This window comes from Lytechinus pictus, unplaced genomic scaffold (genome assembly GCF_037042905.1).
Source record: "Lytechinus pictus isolate F3 Inbred unplaced genomic scaffold, Lp3.0 scaffold_20, whole genome shotgun sequence".
In the NCBI taxonomy this organism is placed as follows: domain Eukaryota; kingdom Metazoa; phylum Echinodermata; class Echinoidea; order Temnopleuroida; family Toxopneustidae; genus Lytechinus; species Lytechinus pictus.
In genome coordinates this window covers 6893269-6919244 of record NW_026974141.1, presented here as the reverse complement: position 1 = coordinate 6919244, position 25976 = coordinate 6893269, and the positions used below count along the sequence as shown (strand labels likewise).

Genomic DNA, 25976 nt, shown 5'->3' with positions numbered 1-25976 from the left:
AGCTTCTTCTCTCTCACTGGAACCAAGCAATGAACTCTACGCCTGCTGCCACCAATATGTGCTCATTTATGGAAAATGTTCTGCATACCAAGAATACTATATGGAATTCAAGTTATTCAACTTACTGGCCACATGCTATCCCGTCTGAACAAGGCTCAAACATTTTTGTTTAAAGGAGTGCTGAGATTGCCATGGAGTGCGGCTGATGAAATTATTAATTTATTGCTCGATATCCTCCCAATGGATAAGCAAATCGATTATAAAATTCTTCTCTTTCTTGGGCAATATGCAAGCCTTTCAAAAAAACGCACCGAAAGAAGGATTCTGCTGAATGCTATAGCCAACAATACACTTTTGGTTAGACGCTGGATGAAGATTCTTAATACTTATCAGCTTCCAAGTCTCACTAACCTCCTCAGAGATCACATTGCATATAAAGTATGGAAGAAGCTAGCACTGGGAAACATCTATAAACACCACTATGCTGCCCATGAAATTGCAATTGCTAAAAAATCTGCTCTAAGTCTATGGTCAGGCATGATCTGGACAACGTGATAAGAGGCTACCTAAAACAAGTCTCCAGCCCTCTCCTGAGGAAAGCTATATCCATCAGATCTCAATTTTCATGCAGTACATACCTAGCGAACAGAAGGTTATTCTCTCTGAATCAAAGTACCACAAAGTCCTGCAAATTCTGCCACTCCGAATTGGAAAGTGTTATACATTTTGTTGGAGAATGCCCCGCGTTTAGCATGCACAGGAAAACACTTCTTAACTTAATAAAAGAAGACGAAGAACTGCAGTATTTTTCGGAGCATTTCAATGATCAAGAACCTCAACAATTTACCATTTCTGTCCTGTTTCTACCCGACGTCAAATTAACCGATTCCTCCAAAAAACGACCTCAACCTACTTGTTCTAAATTTCTTGCATGAAATTTACCTATCTCGCTCTACCTTACTCTCACGTCAAAATATTTAATGTTAATGATTCAGTATTAAACTGCGGATCTCCGATACAGCGGAGGAAGGATACAGAAGAAGAAGAAGAGGTGTCGAACGGTATAAATAACAATTTTATATCCATATGCCCTGATTTACCAGAATTAGATAAATCCAACCTACCTGCTTTCATTCCTACTCGAACTGAGTGTCCTGGTGTAAGAAGGAGGGATGTGCACCTTCAGCTTCGTAATCTAAAACTTCATGAAGCAAGACCCAACAATGACTTCATCATTTGAATAATTAAGGAGTTTACCTTTGAGCTAAATGATCCCCTAACTGATCTTCTCAACTTATCAATGAGGCACTGTGATTTACCAACACTACTGAAGGCCTCACAAAGTACTCCAATCCCCCAAGTCTAGCCCTCCTACTATGAACAATCTGAGGCTAAACTCTCGCACACCAATTATTTGGCCAACTGGGTAGCTGAGATCTTTGCAGCTTGAGGATATCGCTGACAACGTGGTAGACCAATGTCAGTTGGCAACTAACCAGGGTTATCAACCGTGCATTACCTTGTCAGTGTACTCGACAATCTTTATGAATATTGTGAAAAATCCAATATCATCAGTAAAAATTATACGTACAGACTTCAAATAGGCATTTGATAAACTGGACCATTCATTACTTGTTAATAAGCAAATGAAACTTAGTAAAACCATGGTTTATTGCCGGGATAGTCAGTTTTCTTGAAAATAGGCGCCAATGCGCAAATCATCGTGTTATCTCATCAGAATCTAAGTACACTCATTCAGGCGTTCCACAAGGAGCTAAATTAGGATCCATCTTATTTCTTATCATAGACAAATGATGCCTCTGCGATGGTAATCTATCATATTTCAAGTATGTCGATGATATAACAATAGCAGGGCTACTTACCGATGGTCAGGATTTAGGCCTTCTATCTTTTCAGAATTTCAATATTGACACTTGATAATCGTATGCAATTGAATCCATCGAAGTGTATCTCAGTGTGTGCTACTTTCTCAAAGAACCCTCATCCCTATAATGTGCTCTCCATTTATGACACCCCCCTGCAGAAGTGTTCACCACTAAGATTTTGGGTGTGATAATGCAATCAAACCTTAGGTGGGACGAGTATATCTCCCAAATGATCAAGAAATGCAACAAGAAAATACATTATGTTTAGGACCCTGAAGCAACATCGATTGTCTATAGATGACCTAATGACATGTCATACACTGGTTACATTCTCCCCTACTTGAGTTAAAAAAAGTCAGTCTAAGATTTGGGAAAGAATCCAGAAACGATTGTTAAGGATTCTACCAGAACTCCGATACGAAAATTATGAAGGTGCCTGTAAATTGTTGAATCTACAAACCTTCGAGACAAGAACATGAAGAAGGAGAACGTGTAGCCTCGAGATGTTGTATTCTTACCAGAAGACCCTGACTGTTCGAGCAAGCTACCCCCACAAAGAAATAGCAGTGGACAACTCTTTCAAAGTTTTATACATGAACAATTTCAATGCGAAACGAAAAGATTTCAAAAGCAGTCTGCTCCCCTACTTACGTCATTAACTGAACAAATAATGCATGGTTACCCCCATTTTCTTCGGCCCATCCTTGTTCTAACACGGAATTTTTTAACATTTTGATGTAAATTTAATCACTTAATTACTCTCTTGTGTGTCTCCAATTGGTTAATTACTCAATCTTTTTAAGAACCTGCTTTCCTGTATTCCTTTCAAACCCCAAATATATTTATAATTCTGTATTACCATATGGACATTTTTTTTGTGTTGCCTTGAATATATCAGTCCCTTGCTTTACTGTATTTACTTAATGATGATTCAACACCTTACAGTCACACACATTAATCAGTAATAGATGCTCTTAACACTTGGCATATATAATTAAATGTATTTTGACTTGCCGAATATGAATTTCCTTTCCTTTTTACCAGCTTATTTCATTAAATGATTTTCGTTCTTTATTCATGCATGAGTTTAGATGATGTGATTTATAATTATTTTACACAAAAACTTCTTTATTCAATTTGTTATATTATATTTATTATCTTTGTTTCGTGTAATTTAGGTATCGCTTGCTTATATTTTGTTTAATTCATTTACTCGTAGGATAATGTCTTTGTATGTTATTTATCTTCGATGTATGTAAACATGGATATTTCAGCCTATGGGGGCCAACCATTTCAATCATCTAAAACAAATTTGTACTATACGATACTATACAAAATAGAAACTACTGAATTTTGAAGCGAATTAGGGAAAATTAAGACACCTCTTTACTAATAAAAAGATGATTGCATAGGTTTTGAAGAGGAAGTAAACGATGAATTGGTTCACTTTGCTACCAAATAAATCTTAGGGACCACCCATTTTTTATGTTTTCATGGTTATTGGAAAACTATGTCCACGCACGTTGCGTTGGACAAAATACAGAAGAAAAAAAAGCAGAACATTAAATTATTGGTTATAGAAAATTATGTATAGCAGTATTAATTTATGATTTCAAAATATTGATTTTAACGTGTGCTTTGGCCCTTCCATGAAATAACATCAATCCTTTCGATGCAAGGTTAATAAAAATAAGAGATTTTCTGTTTCATGATTTCTATTGATCAGAAATTAAAATTTAACATACAGACGATTAAAGATTAAGATGAAATTTCTACAAATTATGCTAAATATTCTTTGATGTAACCAAAAATAACAATTAAAATCTTAAAATACCTGTTCATTTGCCACTCACACATTCATTCAATTTGCATGTACCTAGCATTTTGTTGTCAATATTCAAGTCAGGTAATATTGTTTGTAATGTGCGATGCAAAATGGCGAAATAATTCCCCAAATCCAGATATTTCTCACACATTCGTGAATTCTTTTACAACTGTGCATATCTAACGTGAAACCAGAGATACAGCACAAAATATGCAGCTCAAATACTTCTTAGGATGTAGTAACAGATGCACATATTGACAATAATTAACATTCGCAAGGTAGTGGGCTAAACTTTTCCATGTCGCGAAGGTCGACTGATGATTTAAATTACATGAAAGTTGAAATGGAAAGACACAATACGAGTTACTACATCGAGTCCCAGATCAGGTCTTCATAATCCAATTTAATGTTGCGTTTGGTTTGCTGTTTAAGTCTGAAACTATATCATAATAATAGTATTTGTATTTTTGGCACTTGCTGAATCGTACAAAACTTGTAAAAAGACTGTTATATAATTTCAGAAACATCCATATTACCTGCCTTACTACAGGACCTTTCAGACTATATAAAACTGAAAATAATCATAAAAGGATCATTTCAATTGTAAAGGTGTCGTCAAAATGAAATAAAGAGAGGATGTGGAAGTCATGAGAAAGAGGTCAGAATTTAAACACTTTGAGTAAAAAGTACTGAAAGAAACGATGGAAAATCATTTAATGGCCGATGATATGAAAAAAAAACAACCGTATAAGAAGAGACGTTAATCTTAATTGATTTTTATATCAAAACAGGCACCCTTTCTCCCTTTCATCCTGTTCACCCCTCTCCCGCCATTTCCACCATCCCAGTCGATTATAGGTTCCTAATTTGAAGAAACCAATAGAACAGGTTACAATATGGTTCACGAACTTTTGTAAAACGTGAGTGTTAAAGCCCAAAATCTCGAACTCTTAAATATGATCTCGAACAACGCAAACGGGAAATCCAAATAATTCCAAATAAAAAAGTAAATACATTTTTGATCTTTTGTTTCTGAAATTCGGGGGAAAGCGAACATTTCTAATCATGAAAAAAATATTTGAGATTTATCTGAAGATGCTATGCATTACGTGCTCTACGAAAACAATGGTATTAGAATAAAAACAGTAAATATTTCACCCAAAGCAACATCTTGTCACATCTTATTCATAGTATATCGGAAACTCTTGTAATGTATTTCCACTTAAGAAGTCAACATAAACTTACACTTTACCGTACAATGTACTCGGCAAAAATATAATCGTGCATTTGCAACATAAATATTAAATAAATCATAATTTATATTTATAAAGAAAACAGACTTCAAATTCTGTTTATCGAGAAAAATGTCTCTTGGACAAATAAAAATAAAGGAATAGGTACACAAGAGCCTCGTTATAGATGGATACATAATTAATCGCCCCATGGAGGATCTAAAAGCCCTCTTTCATCAATGACAGCAATTGAAAGACAATAAACCAAGAGAAAGGTCATCCATTGAATTTGGATGATAATTTTGGTTGACGTTACTTTAAAATCTAATACTCTTTGATGTGTAAAATTTCATTGCATCCTTAAGTTGAATTTCGACCAAACTTCTCCCCTCCTCAATGAAGAAATGGTCTTCAGTTCTTAGAAACGGATAGTACTATAAAATAGTATCTATGTATGTAGAAAGCGTAATTTTCAATAAATAACTAATATTAAAAAAGTCTTTTATCCAAATTCTAATCCATCAGACCTGTTATTGATTTGATATACTGTGGACAGTTAGTTAATAATTGTTGGTGTGGATTTTTCTCTAAACCTGTTAGGAACAGATAATTTAGTTGGATTTCGACCCCCGGACTGGAACAAAGAATTATGAATTATGTCTTTTTCATAGCAAAACAATGTCATGTTTAACATATTTAAAATAATTATATCTCTCGGCAGGCTAATCTTTAAATTATGTGTGTAAGCAAATTCGATTTGTTAATTTTTCTTTGACCATCTAACTCATGCATTTAACGGGAATTAATTTTTACTTTTGTTTCACGCAATACATTTGATATTGAATGACATCTAGAAATAAAATATTTTGGTAATTATAACATTGATCCTATTATTACACGACCCAAGATGGCGCCATTTTAATCCACAGACCCATTGTTCAATTTTTCTCTTCACGATGTGTTTAAATCCTCCCTACAGCATTTGCGGCTATTCCTAGACATGGATTAATCGCAACAACAGAGATAAAAATATATCAATTAATGTTTTCCTTTTCTTCTTCTCAATTATTTCAACATGTTAGTTTCAATTAATTTAACCTTCATTATCACAATAAATTCCTATCTTTCAAACCATAAACGCACTTGAATAAAATGAACAAATTACAATTATCTTTGCATTGCAAAATTGTTCTAAAAGCCTGGGTTCCCATTTGTTCTAAAGGCCTGGGTTCCCATTTGTTCCTCGTCCTTATCGTGTGCGTTGTGCCAAAAAAATTGTGTGAATAATTCAAAGGTAAATGCATTTGATAAAGGAAAAAATTCTCAAAGGTTATAGAATCGGTAATCAACATCAAATTTTACAGCACCATATCGTATTTTGGTGAACCCTGAACTGCAGAAGTAAAGCAATTCTTCATTATTAAAAAAGTGAATCTGCTCTTTGATCTTTGGATTTAGCAGATAAATTGTAGTATATGGACAGCATAAGAAAACATATTTTTTTACGAAAACTAATTTGATGATGAGATGATTTTACTTTTCGGCTAGAAATAAACCCAAATTTAACGCTGCTAAGAAGCGATTCATTTTGCTGCGTGATTTTTAATTTCGTGTATCGTCTTCTGCTTGAAGTTATATTTTATAATGTCACGAAAAAATCCTTTGTCTTCTTCAAATATATTTACTCTGCTTAATCTTCGCGTTTGTTATCCATTCTAGTATTGGAAAAGTAAATCAATGTTAAATTGTTAAATGAAATTATTATACACTTATAATTCACAAATGACTCTTTGTTTTAATAATGTACTGCAATTTTCCACCGATAGGTTTTCATTCAAATGATCTTTTGAGATTTGTTCAATAATTTGAACTTCACTGTCATGGGCATAGCATGCTATCTGATATTTTGTGATATCAATTTGCTGCTCGTGGTTGATCAAATCAATTTTCTTATAAATTATAGCACTCTTAATAAGTCCTTATAATATGATAATATCTATGCAATTGCGTTAGTAATAAGGTCGGATTTATTTTTCTGAGTCAGTAGGTCAATGTTGAGTTAAGTAATGAATTATGTGGGTTTTTTCAAGCTATAAAAAAATGCATATTTATGCCCCCGTTCAATATTACCATATCTATACAACGATTTTCATATTTCATTAGTATAGATGATAAACGACCCTGTCAAAACTAGTTCCTACATATTGTATAATAAATCAATGTCATTTAAACAAAATATTACTCTAACCCTTATGAGGAGAACGAAAGTGGATTTAAGACATTCCGTTCTGCACTTACCGACTAGGAAGTGATAACATTTAATGATGTCAAGTGTCAAATTCAGATCGAGTTTCCAAAATCAAGCATCAAACACAAACAAAGAAATGAAACATTAGTGCACATCCTTGTTATTGCATTACCAAAATATATATTTTCTAAAGCAAGATCACTCATGTAGGCCACATTGACTTAATACAGAGTACAAAACAGGATTAGGAATGTGAAATAAAATTAGATTATGAAATGTGAAATAAGTTAGGAAATTAATTCGAAACTAAAATTATTAAAATAAATTGAATTTAGGCCTTATAGTCTGATTATTTTTACCAGCAAGCTATGATTAGATGTGATAAAATAGATATTGGTACCCCGAATTGTGCCATAAAATGAACCCATCGAACAATTAAATCTTATCAACATCTGACTTAAAAACTTTGATTAACATTATAAATACTGGATATAAAATCATGTCAAAATGAATTTCTATCTCTTGCATTAACGAAATATACTGTAATTCAATCATGAATATCTCTCTCTTTAGAACGTAATAATATAACATCATTTAAGTAATAAATAAACTACATAAATATTTCCTTCAATCTGACCTATTGCAAATTAATGACATCTTTATCATCAATAAGATTTTCTCAGGGGATGGTTCTATTACTATCTAAACAATACTTGAAAAAAGAAGAATATTAACCAGAGCTTATCATCCCCACTAAGAGCCTGTTTCACCAACACAAATAATCGAACACTCTCATGCCTTTGTAAAATAAATACGTACAAAATTCCTGAAATTGATATTTGTGGCATTTGTTAAAACAACTAAAATGGCATACATATTTCCAAAACGAGAACAAGCCGCCCTGTAAGTAAAATTTTGATAACTTTGTAATAATCAAAGAGACCGATGAAATATACAATTTATGAAGCTGCTAACTTTTTGAGGATTCCTTCTTTCCTTTAATTGAATTGGTATCGAAATGACGTAAACATGTTTGAACAAGAATCTTTTTGAAGATTTTCAGTAGAAACAGAAGCAAACGTCTATATTAAAAAATTATACATGTTTAAGAATTAACACATAAAAGAAGGTGTGTAGTTTTATGTTATGTTTTCATATCAAGAGATGCAAAAAGCCGTCACAAATGAAGTAACATTCTGCATCAATCGCTTCCGATCTACCCCAACTACATGAAGTAATACCTTCCACATTTAGATTCCTGCCAAAGTATTAGTTGGGAACATTACGTGTTTGGAATGTATCTCATGTTCTCTTAAAACATGTCTACAGAACAACCGTATACAACTAAGATAGATGAAGAACGATTACAAAAAAAAAAACAAGAAAACATCAATACCTAATATACCGAAAATTTAATTTCAACTGCATTACACGGCATCTATTTCGATCAATCCATGTCTGCAATACTAAATTAATGTTAAGCATAGTTACATAATGCACTTATTATATCATTACCCTTTTATAACTTCTTCTTTCTCCTGGTCACCAAACCATCAGAGTGCTTTGTTATGGTGGGAACTGTACATTATATTTTAAATGGTTGTCTTTAATGAATATCTTGATAGTAGAAAAACAATAAATTGTTCTTGGATATGTTGAATATTGGCTTCGTATGAACTTATAAACCTTCAAGTTGTCATACTCAGGATACTGTCGATTGGTCGCCATGGTTACTTATGCTTACCATTCCGATTAACATTGTGAAAATCAGATAAAACAGGCCAAAAGATTCATAGGCGTGGAAATATACATATATCTTTCCTAATACATACTTCATACAGAATAATCAGTGTAGTCAGCATCATTTAAGAAAAGTTCTGTAAACAGGTAAATAAACGAAACGAAAATTGAAGTTCATGGGGGAAAATCAAACATTAAGTTTGAAATACATGAAACGTTTCGTCAATAGAATAAACCAAGCATGTCTAAATTACAAGATGTTATTGTTTAACTGAAAGTAATTCTCCTCATTATTTTCAGAAATTGATGAAAACCTTTCTAGCGTGTATCGTGTCTAGGATGTTTCGTTCTAAAGCATAAACACGTTCTTTTGTCCACCATAATAATAATAACAACCCTAAAACGAAACAATAACATAAATGAAAACTTTGAGCTCAATTGTTACTTGTTAATACTATATAATAGTTTTCCTGTCCATACCAAATGTAATACTACCAGATTGTAAAGATAGAAAGATTACGTTCTCTTGAATTCATAACCTCATTTTCTTTTTCTTATCCCTCATGGGATTATCATTCACAACTATTTTACACACCATTATTTTCTAAATTATTATCTCGTTCTCACATTTTTATTCTATTGGGATCATACTAACAAATATGAATTATCTGTATATTCATGGAACAAAAATGAAGGACACACTGATGAGTAACTGTTGTCATGGTACGGCATATCACGTCCATTAAATTTTTAAAGTTCTCTCTTGCTTATCTATCCTTGAATAAAACTGTAATTTCGATATCTAGTTACTCCACCACATCCAGAGATCTCTTGACCGATTTCATTAGTTCGTATAATAATTCATCTGACGAATAAAGACTTTTAAGAATTTACATCCTTCCCTCAGATCCAAAATCTTTCAACGTTTAATTGCTACAAGTTGGTGAATCTTAACCTCTTCATAATTATGATAAACTCCCCATTAAATTAATTGCATTCACTATCTTAACTTTTGTGATGTGAGAATTAGGAATCATCATCTCCGACTTTAATTATTCATTCCATCATCATGTGGTGTCATATATTCATTATTTATCAAAATAGAATTATCATAATATTTAACAGTTGCGCTCCATGCACTCTGCATGATACCCCTTCAGCTTTCAATTGTGCCAACAAGACCCCTTTCTGGTGTTGAAAAAATATCCGTTTAACAGTTGCATAATTGCACGATTCTATTTTCAATAAAAACAGAGAAATAAATTGTAGAGTTCAAAGTTATCAATTCATATCTTTATTGAATATCGCTATGCAAAACTAAGTGTCGGGTATTAAACAATTCAAGTAATAATTCATATTGCTTTATTGTAGATGCTTGGTGGAAAAAGAAACATAATACAAATCTTAAACAATTAAACGTTTACAAAGTTTCTCACCATGATATACAAATATTTAATAAGCATGATAGGCTTATAGACCATGGTTCATGGTGTCTTTCAAGAAAAAAACATAAATAACACAAACAGGGATAAATATTTACTTGCAGAATTGCTGAGGTCTACAGTAACTGTATTATACAAGATCTAAGTAGTTTCAGTAAGACGTTTATAATATAAATCCATAGCATCCATAAGAAACGAATCTACTTATTTTGAAAGGATATGTATTGAATTGTTCTCATAAACTAAAATGTTTAATTTATATATCCAAAGGTCACCGGAAACAATCGTTTTCTGGGAAACAAGTATTTATCACGAAGCCAGATGATATCATGTAAAACTTCTCACCAATACATGGCAAGAGGATGACAAAATATGTAAGTGACAAATAAAGTCATATAATTTCATAACAAACTTTCATTTGATTTTTAAATTTTCTATTAATATTGTGCAATGCATGCTAATAGTAAGTAAAAAAATGAAATGAAATATATATGGTGTTATTCTTTTCTAATCAGTGGCTTTCTCAGGTAGCTAAAAATAAATACTGAAATGATAAAGTTTACACATATAACCCACTCCACACTGTAAATAAAAAAAAAAACACACTTTTTGCTGCTTTTTCTAGAATAACTTTGAACTCTTTTTTTACAAAACAATATTATTCAATATGACGCTGCCAAACCCATATCATATACAAGTTTGTAAAAGCTGTTTACCTTGCATTTTCTCTCGAACGTTTGATAAAAAAAATTCAGCCTTGATGAATTTACCTATTGGTTGTTATTCTCCATTCATTTTCTTTCATTTATAAATCCACGATGCATATTCTCTATATTCTAAGAAATAGCATACCAAATTATTTTAGATTAAAAAGTCTTCCCTTGAAAACCAAAACACTGGCAACTTTGGTAATACCTGTGAATATATATGGTGTAAATAAAGCCTTGTGGAATATATTATCACTTGGTTTGACTACTGATCTAAAACTGTTCTTCAAATATTAGATAGGTCACATTTCTTAGATGATTTGGGCAATACAAATAATTATATAGATAAATACCCGTTTGCTCTTGATTATTATATGTCAAAAATTTTACATTAGACTCATCTCAGGAAGGTTCGAATCATACTTTGCAAGGATAGATAAATCAGGGAAGAGATATACTATCAATAAAATGAAATGTACAAATAAAACCAGAAAAGTATTTCACTTTGTCATGTTTATAGTGATATGAAAAATCTAAACATGTATGCCACTTGTACAGACTATTTTCTACTTGTGATTTTATTCTCTCTCTCCCCTTAAACGCGCTTATGAAATATCATCAATAGTAAGCAGAACGAATGACGTGAACATTCATATTATCAAATCTTGTCTTAGTTGCTTTTTTTTCAATTTCTTTTTATTGGGAAAGATATTAGCTGCTATGGTTAAATTTTGTGAGGTAAAGCCAATTAAGAAAGGACGCCAGCTACGGTCATCACACAAAATATATGTGACAATTTTTACGTACAGATATTGTAACTGAGAGACAATGCGAAATTCATGAAAAAAAACTTTCATCGCACCTTTTTTAGATTCCACAGATCAATCTTCATTTATCTCTGTTTGCATGAAAAATACTAATTCTCGATGATATTAGGAATATACTGCTGCGTCAGAATTTAATAAATATAGATAAAGAAATGCAATCTAAACTTGAATTGATTGACTTTTAAAATATTGAATCTTGAACAGTGTCTTCTTTTCCAAAACGGAGAATTGTACTAAGAATAAAAATCAAAGAGCAGAATGCAGTCTAAACAATCAAGACAAAAAGAAAGGGGTTTCTGTCTGTTATATATATATATAAAACTTTATTTGCTCAAAAGATACGTCGTCTATACATTGCTATAAATACATTATTTAAACACATGTAGCCTACCGTACCTGATAATATAAAGAATTGTAAAGAAAATACATCATCACGGCAATTAAAAATAAAATAAAATATCTCCTTTTATGTAAAAAAGTATTTATCATTTCCTTTGACGGATATAGTAAGGAACCATGTCACTATTAATTTACGTTGATATGGCGTTTAGTATTTTAATCTATTGAAATTGAGAGAAATAAAACTGAGCATTCTTGTGATAATGTTCTTCGAGTATTTTTCCTACATGAATTACATAATTATATGCTCAACTCAATATTAGGCACATTGAAAATCAATATTCTTTTCATATCCAAAAACTCAGAGCAGATTACCCAAAACTGCGTTCTCTAAAATGTATTCATTATGAAAATCAATTCGCAGAAAATAATAGCCATCAGCCTATCATCAAGAAATCAAAACCTAAAACCCAAGTTTAGTTTCATCCCCATGATGCTATTATATAAACATGATTAAAGACCAAAGAATTACGCGAATATAATAGTAAAATTCTCTTTCATGCTGCTTACGAAAATAATCAATAATCATTCCTTTCTAACCTTTTAGAAAAATGTATTAATCTTTTGACGCTGATATATAAAGACTAAATCTAAAACAATGCTTGGTGATACAAAATTTCAATTACGCACTAAAGATAGACATACGCATCCATAAACAAAAATAAAAACAAGATGTAAAATTAACTTGTTTACTTATTTACCCCATTCTTTGTTTGTTTATAAAATAGTTATGAATAATGACAAATTATATTTTATTTATTCATTTATTTATTAAAACACCTTTCAACAGGATAAAACATTATTCAGCTCGCAGGCTGTTTCACATAATGGTCCTGTATAAAGAAAATATACACATATTAAAAGGAAAGATTACAAATAATTATAAATACATGTTATTATATACAGCAAAACTAATATACAAATAATGATAAAAATGAAACATCAGAAAAAAAACATGTATATATAGGGCTTATAAAAAATGAACATCATTCATAGATTAAATTAGATAGCATGGCATGAACGAAAAATTACCGAAACTTGTAAAACACTTTTATTTCCAGTTCCTTTGGTAACATTTCATGTTGAAATAAGTACAAATGACATCTGTAATACCCTTCCATGAAATAAAGAGCATGTATCTTGTATTTTTCATTTCCAAAATATTTATAATATGATTTCTTAAAATTATAAATTCATAAACAAATAAGTATTTAATGCCCATTTTCCATACACCTCATTCATGTCGTCACAAATTTATTTTCATTTCCAAATCATTTTTTAATATGATTTCTTAAAAGTACTAATTGATAAAAAATGATATTTAATGCCCATTTTGTCTAAAACTCGTTCATGTCGTCACAAATTTCTCTTCGTTGGTGCAATTATAACATTAAATAAAACATTAATCAATTTTGGAACAATATACCGTTAACGAATTACTATTTGCAGATACAAAAAAGACAACCCTAAAACAGCAACAAACTACCATCGTTTACCATGCTAAATTTATGCAATAATCCAAAAGACATTAATACATATACATCATTGAATGCATAACGAGTAATGCACGCAGCAATATGTATAATATGTATAAAGTCATTATATTAGATGGAACATTGTAAAAATAAATCGTTTATAAATGTTGTGAAAAATGTTATTCTGCCTCAGCGAAATACATCCATTTACACAAATTAGCACTGAAATGCTAACATTACATATAAATATTCTACATAGGAATTCGTAAACTAGAACGCTTGTAAATTTTGAGGGAAAGGCCATTGAATCTCAAAGTCACTAATCCATTATTTTTACACCAGTGAGAATAGTAAACATAACGAACAACCCTTGAATTATATCATGTATAAATTCATATTTTAGATGGAGATCGTAAACTAGAAAATTTGTAAATCCGGAAAGGTTACTGTGTAATTTTCAAATTATTGTCATATTCTGTCAACTAGCATGACATCTATTAACAAGCAAACCTCGTCCCTTTCAAACAAGGAAATATCTCATATTACAGTTCTTAAGAGCCAAACACAAGTGCCTGTATTAATATCTTTCTCATTTATATATTTCAGAGATCTGGCCATCTGTTTCCTTCTCCACTTTGGCAAGCATCCAGATCGATGGCGCCATGTCCTATTTTCACATCTGACGGAGCGAAAAAAAAAACTTTCCAGGGCGCTCATTGGACAATTGTAGAAGGCCTATACCAATCTGCTTCGAAGGTTTGTGGTCAGAACGAATATCGGGTGTCAACAGTGAAGTCACTCCTGACAGTAAGATAATATATTCTAATCGTTTTTCTTCGAATCTATCAGTTGTGTGATTTTTGTGATGCGAATATGATGTGTGATTTCAAAATTATCTGCATGATCTTGTCGAACTTTTATTGAATTGTATTGCTGTAATTTATTTTGTTCTTAAAAGACTGATTTCGATATATAAGACGTGCCAATGTTCATTTTGCCTTGTTCTTGTTGTTTCTTGATATAGTGAGAGTGTGACGTTATAAAATGCTCAATGATGAATTCCCATTGCTATTGTCTGTCCGCGTTTGGATTATCTGGCATCTTGTTACAATACATCGTCTATAATTAAAAAAAGAAAGAGCTGCATGTCATTAACAATGAATATCTACAGCCATGACAGGGGGTGAATGACAAATAATTCCATGAACTAAAACAAATAAAATTAACCCAGTATGATTACATTCAGCAACACGAATACTGTATAGGGAGTAGATTGCTGTAATTCGTTTGTTCAAATAAAAATCAAATAAATGTTATTTCTATTTTTTCATAAAGCTGCATTAACAAATGAAATCCATTGGAGTATAGCCACACGTCAAATTTACAAGTACATTATTAAATGAAAATTAAACATTAAGATGTGATTCCAACGTACACAAACGGACAGCATTATATATCCTATCATCTAGGTCTTGGGGTACATTTCCATGTTATTCTTTCTAGACCAAATATTTTCACGTTTTAATCCTAGAGAAGAACATGAAAATCCAACACAAAATTGAATTATACTTCCTATATGAATATCTAAAACACACACTAAAAATATTTTTTAACGAATTCATGCATTAAAATAAGGCAGAAATTTCATAATATCTAACGATTTTTCGAACACAATTTTGGTGTCCCTTTTCGCTTTATAAAGTACAAAATATATTCAGACTTATCGGATTGTAAGATGAAAAGCTTTTAGACGATAATTCTTTTCAATATCATCAACCAGTATAATTTACAACCTTACAAAATAATCAAACATGAAAGGATAACAACTCTAAAACCTAATCAAATATAACGAAAATGGTCTTTTATTTTGTATCTTTGTCTATCTCTTACTCGGATTTTGCAGAGCAATCATTGAGGAAAATTAATTTGAAAACATTATGCATGCAAACTAATGTAAGTAATCAACTGAGAAATATGAATAATTTTAACCACACGGACGTATTAATGAAAGGTCGTGAAAAATCCAGCAATGTATAATTTTAAATCTCATTATCCAACATCACGACGAACAATAATAATTTCTGGATTGATCGAAACAAGATACAGGATTTCAAGATACATATAAAATACCACATGACATGCTTATTTCAAATTATTCTAATTTTTATATTGATGATGCCAGCAGTCATGAAAATATAAGATTCATATAAGATATTCAAATTTGAGGAAATATATTCAATCCACAAACTATAAAAAAATAATACAATAACAAAGATGCAGCGCTTACATTTAATGTATTTTTATGCTTACACAATATGAGTTATGGAGACGTAATAAATATGAGAATTTGAGGAAATATATGAATTAAAGAAAATATTATAAATAAACAAAATTCACAAGTGTAGAACGTAAGTATATATTTTATGCTAAGATAATTGGAGTTCTCGAGACATAAATACACAATAATAAGATAATTGCACGGTTTGTATACAAATGAAAAGCTATACATAAAAATGAATATATTCCTGAGGCAAAATGATTTTAAAATATGGCATGTATTCTAACTTTGGATTTTTTTTCAGTAATAAATTCTTAGTTTTAAAATGTTACGCTTGTACTGATCTACTAATCGCTGAATCGAAATAGAAAGGATGTATGCAACACTATACATTTATTCATGTTTTACAGTCATCTAAGATACATACGTCCTATATTCCTTAGAACAATATCGTTCCCTGAATCAGACGGTCCTTTGTTGAGAGATCTCAGTGCATTGGACCTATTAATGGCGGCACACAATAACGTACCTAGAATAGAATAAGATACTTTCAAATCAACCTAGGATTATCGCTAAGTAAGTTCACATCTACCTGAGATTACCGCTAATTTCAGTTCTATTAGATTACATTGCAGAAATATATCATACAATTGCGTGTTATTCAAATAAATATTGTCAAGTATTGACACCAGGCCTTCTGATTATTTAATGCAAGACTCCATGAGATTTATACGAATTTGTGATATCATCTTAATTAAATATCGAACTAGAAACATTTCTTTTGCATCAATAAATTCCTTGTTACCGGAATGGCCATTAAATGTACTCGTTATTCACATCGCAAACGGGTCTATGACACAGAAAGATCCCGAACACTGATTGACTCCACTCTTCTGAAGAACTGTTTTTTCGTGGAAGCTCCTTCGCTTTGCTCCTTATGCATGCTGATAGGCGTCACGGTAAGCTGATCGAGGTTGAAGTGCTCTGAAATGAATAAATAAATATAAATAAAAACATCTCATAACTCGGATGAACAATTCAACGCCTCCTGCCGGATATACAGATAAGACCCCATACTCAACGTCATTGACAATAATTCGCTACTTTCATAAGATGGAATACAACTTTTCTCCTAGTAAGAAACCGTTAAATAGCATGTCAATTAAGCAAAACGGCTGAAAGGATTATTTGGTAAAAACATGACATTGTTTAACACGATAATGTTTAACACGATAATGTTATTCCGTTGTGATAGAAATACAACCCCATAATCATTTAAATAGTAAACGTTAACTCTGAAGAGAACTTGCATAAATATAATTTCTATCTGTATTTCCTCGCTGTTTGAAGTCGAATGATTAATGAATCGGCTTAGAACAAATGGAAACCATAAATTCCCTCCAAAAATAAGATTGGAAATTGTTACAAAAAATGGATGTGCAGAATTACAAACTTCTTTCCAGAAAGAAAAAAAAAATCTTAATTGCAAAATTATTTCATTCCAATTATTGCCTGCTTAACTTTCCGTTAGAAAATTGGCGTGTTTCCATTTTTTTTGCATTGCTAAATAATATGTACACTCATGGGGATTGAGGACTCAATGCAATCCTTTCTAGTGTCATGTATACATACATTTTATTCTTTCCATTACCAGTTATACGAAAATGTTTTTTGCTGTACCGTAGTAGTTGCATACAACGGTTGATAAAACGAGATGTAATTTCTTGCACATAAGTCCTTTTGAATTTTGGTAAGCCGTTTCTCATGATTCGATTGGAGGACTAATGTCAACGTCATAAGATATCATTCAAGAGGTTTGTTTATGACGCTGGGTATTGAGAGAAAAAAATATACTTTGGCTTTTTGCCCGTTTGGAATAGAGCCTGAAAACATTTGCCACATAGCTCTCAGAAAAGCGCGATGACATTTCCTTTTACTTCCTGATGTGTTGAAGCGAGTTGTTTTCTTTTTTAAATTCATTTTTTTTCTATTCCTCACACTCCCTGCAAAAAAAATTGGGAATTATTATCAGGCGCCATATTCTGAATTAGTAGGTTCAGATGTTACTATGTTGAACTAAAATGCATGCATCCTTATTTGTTTGAAATTAAAGTTCAAAACAACATAAAGCTCTGTCGCTATTTCTCTGCAATATATAACAATTGATGAAATTGACTTTGAAATATAAAACAACCATGCATGAACATATGCTGAATTTGGATTGGTTACAAATTGATCTCCTAAAGCGGCTTAAAATTGTATTATAACTTTGTTGTCAGTTATTCCACTCAAGATATAAGAAGAGGTCATTAATTGATAATCGTCATTCAAATTGTCTTAAAGTAACGAAAAAAAAAACCAGTTGACATTTCATTTTCGATTTAATCTGACATTAAGCTCTTAATCTTAACTGTTTTAAATTTCCTCACAGGCAATGTAACATTTAATTTGACTTAGGGCTAATATTCCTCCTCGCCGAACATAATGTGTCCGTTATCGGTGCTCATGTTTTCCGTTTTAACATTTAAAATGCTCATATTGGCAGATGTAAGACAAATTCTAGTGCTATGAATAAACCTTACTGATTAAAAGGCTTTCAGGCTCTACATATGCCAAAGTCAGAATCCATTACAAGATATATTGTGTCTTTAAAAATAAACAGTATTCTTTGATGTGAACTTTCACAATATAAAAAGGACTCCCAAATGGAATTAATGTAAAATGTAAAATTCGTATATGAAATCTCCAAATATAGATAACGCCATCTTGAAGAAGACGCTGAACTGTTTTCGTGTTCATTGCTATTGCTATTATTTGTTATCACCATATTTTAGAATAATAACAATATAAAACAAAATCCCTGTAAAATTCGATATGGTATTTTTTTTGTTTTTTGCTTTATTTCCTTATTGGCAAAGTCCCAGGAATAAGTAAAACGATTAATACCAATCACATGCACGCCACGTGATATCAAAGCATCGCAATTCCTCTTTCCACTTGTTAGGTCGCGAGATTAAATGTTAGTTTTATAAAACTACACAAATATGAAATATCCCGTTTAAACATATCAATAATATTGGACGCATATCAGTTGACGCGTCTAAGTGGACCTTTCCTGTTTCATTTAATGTAATTACACTGTCAGGGGAACTTTGTTTGTCTTTGTTCATTTCCTTATTGGCCGTTAAAACAACTGCCACATCGGCTCAGCGCGCGCCCGCCATTACTTCTCGTCCGTTTTCCGCTCGCTGTCATTGCTATACTGAACGAATATATTAGGAGGCCAAAGATAACTTTTGTATCATTTCTCGGTTCTTCCAGCTGTGAGTCTGATGTCAAAATGGCAGCGATGAACCTGAAACTGATTCTGTGCATCCTCCCTGGTCTGATAGCCGTTTCGTCAGCGGCACGTCGTGAGTACTAGCTTAGTCCTTGTACGATTGTTTTTATTGCGCTCACACTATTATGTATACTATTTCCAGTTGCTTTTATCATCGATATAGAGAGATTTGCAATTTTGCAATGTGATTACACGAGCTAGTATAAACCATGCTTTATCATGTAGTACTGAATTACAAGGTAAAATATAATTCTCAAATCAATCTATTTCATGACAAAGAAGGAACCTGTGCATAAAACTATCTCAAACGTGCACAAACGAAGAGATCTAAAATAAAAACAGTTTACATCTCTCGTCAGAATAAGATGTGTACAGGTACATAAAAATTTGTGTTTTTGATTTACTAGAGTACCAAGCAGGGTTTCAAGCTATGTCAAGCGGTTATCCACACGCCGGCCTTGTCAAAGTGTACATTGATGGAGCTTGGGGAACAATCTGTGCCAGTGATTGGGATATGAACGATGCCGAAGTAGTCTGTCGAGAATTGGGCAAAGGCTATCCGAATACTATCACGGTCAGCGGTACCCTACCAAGTTTTGCAGGTCCCAAGTGTATATCTTCGGTGAAATGCTACGGTCATGAAGAGCGCCTCTCTGACTGCATAATACCATCAAAGATAACAAGAGCGAACGGAAACAATGACAAGGGCATAGTATGTTTTCCTCCCCCAAGTGAGTAATCTTAGATTGATATTGATTTCCAAGTAACAAAAGAATAACACAATATGTTAACACTGATTAATATTATGATAATTCAAGTAATCTGAAGCCGTAAACTGTCCTTACTTGCTATTTATCTTGAAAACCATAAATAAAGCAAAATTCATTGACACGTTAGATGTCTATAATTCTCTTAGATATTGATATAATAAAATGTCCTCTCATTTATGATGATAATACGATTATACTTCAGTAGTGACTAAATATTTTTTCTTCATGCAGGATGAGGTGTTATTGAATATCGATTATGACAAATACGGTTATGACGTCACAAATATTGTTTCACATTTCTGTTTAAACTTTTTTTTTTCTTTCAACCTTATACAGATGATGCGGGTTTGCGGCTTAGATACGGACCTGATCAGTATTCAGGCTATGTAGAGGTCAAGCTGTCAAGTGGCAGTTGGAGTAAATTGTATCTTTATTATTATAATTATAATTGGGATTTGTCTCGGTATCAGTATATTCCGAACATCTGTCGTCAGCTTGGATTCGGGGAGCTCAACTGGTGGGATAGTTTTGAATATAGCAGCACGTACAGTATGACAAAGGTGAGGAGATGTCCTTACGGAGTTGCGGACCACCGAAGCTGCATATTTTATCCCGATGGATGTACATTTATCTATAAAAATAACATTTCGTACATGTTCATTAGTAATGAATTTCAGAAACTATCAGAACTCTTCATCATGGATTGTACTCAACCCATCACATTACGTAAACATGGAGAAGGTAAATATTAATTGTTATCAGATCTTTACGGAAACTGCATGTGAAGCGAATAAGATTTTGTTGAAGCGGCATTGGGGAACTTGGCATCTGATATTGCCGAAGACCCGAGACGGAATTAAATTTTCAGTGCATGCCAACAAATGAACTGAAAAACGTCAGGCACACGCTATTCATGTGTGTAACCAAGGACCAATCAATAGGTTTATGGTGTAACTCGGTATGAACAAAATGCGTCTTTACTCAAGAGTCGGGTATTCTCTTCCCTGAAGAGGGACCGTTAAGCGGAACGTGCCTCTGAGAGTGTCTGAGTCATGTGAGGACACTGGTGCAGGCCAGTCTGGTTGCATATGATATAACAAGTCGGCGATTTCTTATTAACTGACAACGCCTGGCGTTATCATTTGTTTCATGTTTGAAAGCCTGCCACTGACTTCCCTGCTAGTACTGATATGTATGCTCCAAGGTGTCTTGTGTTTCCGACCTATGGTAGGTCCACGGTAGCTCTTCGGCTATGTAAGCCTCTGTCACTCTAGGACTAACATCAATCCAAGTAAGAGATCTCTTGACAAGTCAAGATTGTCATTTACTGGGCAACGCTGTGGCTTATCCAACCCTAGTAGACTAAAATGCAGGTGGAAGCAGCAAGTATATCTTTGTTGTCGCGCTTAACGAAGTCACGCCTCTGAAATGGCATCGCCTATATCCTCTCGTATTGCTTTGAGTCGTTGATATTCTACGATCAACACATGTCTGGTGGATTTTTTTTTCTTCAAGAAATAACTTGTCGAATACAACTACCAAACCGAAGGGCATATGTATTGGTTATTTAGCCCAAACTGTTTGACTTCTCACAATTTCAAACACATAGCTTACGTTAAGTGTTTCAACTAGGATAAAGCTTGTGCCTCTGGCTAGAAACGACTATCAACTTGGACCCTATCCTTTCGTATGACGCCCCTGAACGCGTGTTCATCACTCTTTCTATCTTACAAACTCCTGATGAGTCAGATGGGGTTTGGTAATCACTTTGCGTTTAGTCAAGATATCCTGTCTCTGGAATTACCTTCGCAGGAGATTTAAAGACTGTATTTAATATGCCAGAGAAGCGAGCATGAATGCCCCCGTTTGACACAGACTGCGTCTTTGGCAGGGGGTTCCGTTCTGTCCTAAAATAAATGAAGTTCTTTTGTGCATATATATTTTTTTCCTGCTGAGATAAACAAAGAAGCCTGGATCGATGGCAAGTTTTCAGGCATGTCCTACGCCAATTCTGAGGGTATGGACAGAGCCTATGAACACAGCCTATGAAATACAATTCTATTCCACTCTAATGCTGACGGTGCCTTCGGCCTTTCCTTCGCTTTTGGGTCAAGTTCGAGGAGCTTGGCATGCTTGCCTATGACAACCTCGTTGTGAAGAAGAACACGCTGTCTCTTGTTAGTCTCGTATTGATGTAGTTGGCAAGTCCAGTTGTCTTGGAATCTAACAACAGGGGTCAACGTGTCTGTCCTAGATGAATGTTCCACATTTGGATATCCAAAATCTTTATTACCCCGCAGGCTGAGAGGCAATGGCCGTATGGCGTTTGTTCTATGGCCTGAGATTGAAAGCCGAAAAACATGCTAAATAATCCTTTAGGAGCTATGTGCTCACCATCCGGTTCAACCCTTGACCAAGAAGTTTACACTTCCGTTGCTGACCCCAGTTGCCATTGGCAGCTGGAATAGCTCTACCCACTGCCAAGAGAACGGAATTAGACATTGTAGCAATACAACGCTTGAAGTAGTACATATCGCCATACAGAGCATAAGTAGTCATTAACAAAGACTACTCGCAACATTTGAACCACAATCAGCAGTCTTTTTAGAACGATTCGTTACTGCTGTCTTTGCGAAACCCCCCTTCTTTCGAAGTGCATATGTCTACGAGTGCAAACGTCCAAATACCTGCAGATTGTGCTTCATATATTGTGAGAAGTCTTTGTTAAGGACTTATGCTCAATATGGCGATATGTACTACTTCTGGCGTTGTAACGGCAATGTCCAATTTTGTCTTCTTGGCAGTGAGTGTGTTGAGCCATTCCACGCTTGTCGGTCTGAAGGAGTAGAGTTAACCATGAAGTCTTGTAAAGGTCAAGCTGGATAATGGTAGTTGAATAAATGTTTATCGGTGATGGTAGTTATTATATGGATTTTTTTAAGCTGGACAAACTAATTCGAAGGAGAGTATACTAATCAACAGAGTAACACTACGTAATAACAAATTGGAAAAAATACACATTTGCAGACCATCATGGTTGCAGATTGTATCCCAGTGACTGTTGATACGTGGAGCTGTAATAGCTCCATGGTCGAAAAAAAACAAAACAAATGCACATGTATTAAGTTCAAAGCCGTATTGAATTTGAAATATTTGACATTTAATTCATAAATCATTTTCATAAAAGAAACAATGGTAATGGTGATAGTAGTGAAGTTCTTACCCGATTGCTAAGAAAGCATGAATGCCTTTAAGCAACCTGCCACCGAGAACCTGGTCATGAGACTAAGGGGGCCTTATCAAAGGGCCATAGCGAACCAAGTTGCTATCAAACCAATGTCATGTGATTGCAAAACCACAACTCCTATTGACTAAATTGTAAGGACTATCTAAAAGTAATTATTTTTTTAAACATATAATTCAATATTTTGTTTAATGCGCACTTAAGGGTCTCTTAATAGCAAATATCAACAAAATGTTATTCACCGAATATATTGTATGGATACATACTGCCTCATTTTTACTCTGTTCAATCATTTCCATCACAAAACAACAAGCCCCTTTCTGTAGTTGGTGCTTTCTGTCTATATTCGGGCAAGGTAGAGTTCAATCTGACAATGACAATTGAAATAAACTGAATCTTTGGTATAATTTGAATTCTCGGTATCAGTATATTCCGAACATTTGTCTTCAGCTTGAAGTTGGGAAAGCTCAATGAGTGGAATAATTTTAAATATAGCCTCATATACAGTATGAATTTAGTATAAATGAAGGGAATTGAGGCTATAGATTACCAATTTCGACGGTAACGAATGAAGAAGCGCTATTGGTATAATCTTCCAAATAAAAACTTACAGCTTGGGCATGCGTGACACGTCGCCTTGTATTGTTTGTTGTATATTTTGTAGTAGCCATGTGTTAAACTTTCATTTCTAGGCCGGTGTTAGGTGTGAGGTGGTGAAGGGAAACCTGTCCAGCTTGCTTCTTTTCGATCCATAACGACTGGATGACACCACAATCCAACCATAGAAATTTAATTGGCAATATAAGTTCCATTAAAACTATAATTAAAGATTTTATTGAGCTATGAATTCATTGGAGCTACACTGGATTGCAGCATGGACCTACAGCAACATGATTGCGGTAAACTTTTGGAAAAGAAGCCCTGTTTATGGGGTATTGGTTAAGATGGCAAGTTACCATTAGGTTTGAACTGTCTTTTTATACTGTTTATCCTCTTTGCTATAGCTGTAATGGGGATTTGTTTTCGTATAAGTATTTATATTCAGAACATTTATCGCCCATCAGCTTAGATTTGGGAAGTTATTGATAGTTTTGAATGCGCCATCAAGTTCTATACAGTATAGAAAATGTACATTCTTTAAGGGGATTAGTCGAAAAATATCACATTAATCAGTTTATTAGTTACAAACATCCTGAATGTTGCTTGATATTTACATTTTCATCGGTCTGGCACATTCACGATTTTCTTTTAACCAACCATATTTAAAAGTGTATATGCCTACCTACGATGCATTTTTGACAAGCAAAGTAAGACTCAAGCTAGGATTAGAGTAGACCTTTTCTAAAGGGTAGCCTTGTTATTTATTGTATGTATGGCAGGAATCCCCAGACTCTTGCTTTGACGAGATAAGCAATGTTACAGTGGTAACTACAATTGCTCGCCAAACTAGAAATGACGACACGCACGAGCGAACGAGATCACGCACCTTGGTTAAAGCAGGTATAATTCAAGCTGGCAAATGGCATTTAGAGTGCACTGCATTTCTTATTATGGTAGTTATGTCTGTCATCAGCTAGGATTCGGAGAGTTTAAAGGGATCGTTTAACTTTGTGAGCAGCTGATTAAAAAAATTCTCAAACTGAGTTGAAACATGCGTATGAGTGCATGTATTTGTCCTTAAAAACCCTGAAACAGACCACAATATAGGATGAAAAACTCTGATTTAGATACAAGTAGCAATTTTTTTAGCCTGATTTTGAGAACTGTCTAGTAGACGGGTTCAGCTTATGACCAGTTTTCTCCAATTCAAAAAGTCCGTTGGCTATTTTGACTGCATTCTGTTGTGTGTATCTCCTATACACACACTATTAGCTGCACTGTACATTCAGTGTATACCTTAAACACACTGTATATGTAGGTCATGCTGTGTTCATCTAGAATTAATGTGTTGTGGTGCACAGATTCCCTGTATACACATAGTCATTGAAACCAACTCCCAATTATTTCAAACTTTGGTTTACATCTCCAAGGTTTTAAAATTGATCCTGTAAATATAATACTTTGAAACTTTTGGGATGGTATTTTTACACTATAAGCCTAATGTTTAGCCCATTTTCAGGAACCAAAGGGATTTTTTTTTAAATCAGAACAAAGTGAAATGAGCACTTTAAAATACCTGTATGTTTTTATTACGACGCACATGATCAAGTGTTGACTATCATTGCATTAAAGTAGAGGTTCGCTGGACGATGATAAGTGCCCATGCATGGAAAAAGTTGTAATGGTGGATAAAAGGAAGGGTCAAAAGATAAATCGCCTTTTAACCTTGCCAAAATATCCTAAACCCAAACCAAGAAATGTGCGTTCGTCCGGTTGTCGGTAAGTGTTGAACAGCTCGGATCAGGCCGCTTTAACCTTGGCCCTCTTTCATTCAGCTTAGCAATTTATCATGGGGATGCTTTCAAGAATTTGAAGAAAAAAAAACAATAGCAGGCAATCACAAAAATAGGTCCCTCGATCAATCACTTAACTTAACATTTGAACTTTCTTGTAGAAAATTCTT

The 25976-nt window shown here is 33.4% G+C and overlaps 1 protein-coding gene across 1 annotated transcript; it reads left to right on the top strand.

The window, feature by feature from the left end:
• Positions 1-14547: 14547 nt before the first annotated feature.
• Positions 14548-24033, top strand: LOC135157907 (scavenger receptor cysteine-rich type 1 protein M130-like). The gene is made up of 4 exons (XM_064115061.1): positions 14548-14588; positions 19381-19472; positions 19807-20130; positions 20506-24033. The coding sequence occupies exons 2-4, from the start codon at positions 19400-19402 to the stop codon at positions 20919-20921; spliced, it is 813 nt and encodes a 270-aa protein (XP_063971131.1). The 5' UTR covers positions 14548-14588; positions 19381-19399; the 3' UTR covers positions 20922-24033.
• The last annotated feature ends 1943 nt before the right edge of the window (positions 24034-25976 follow it).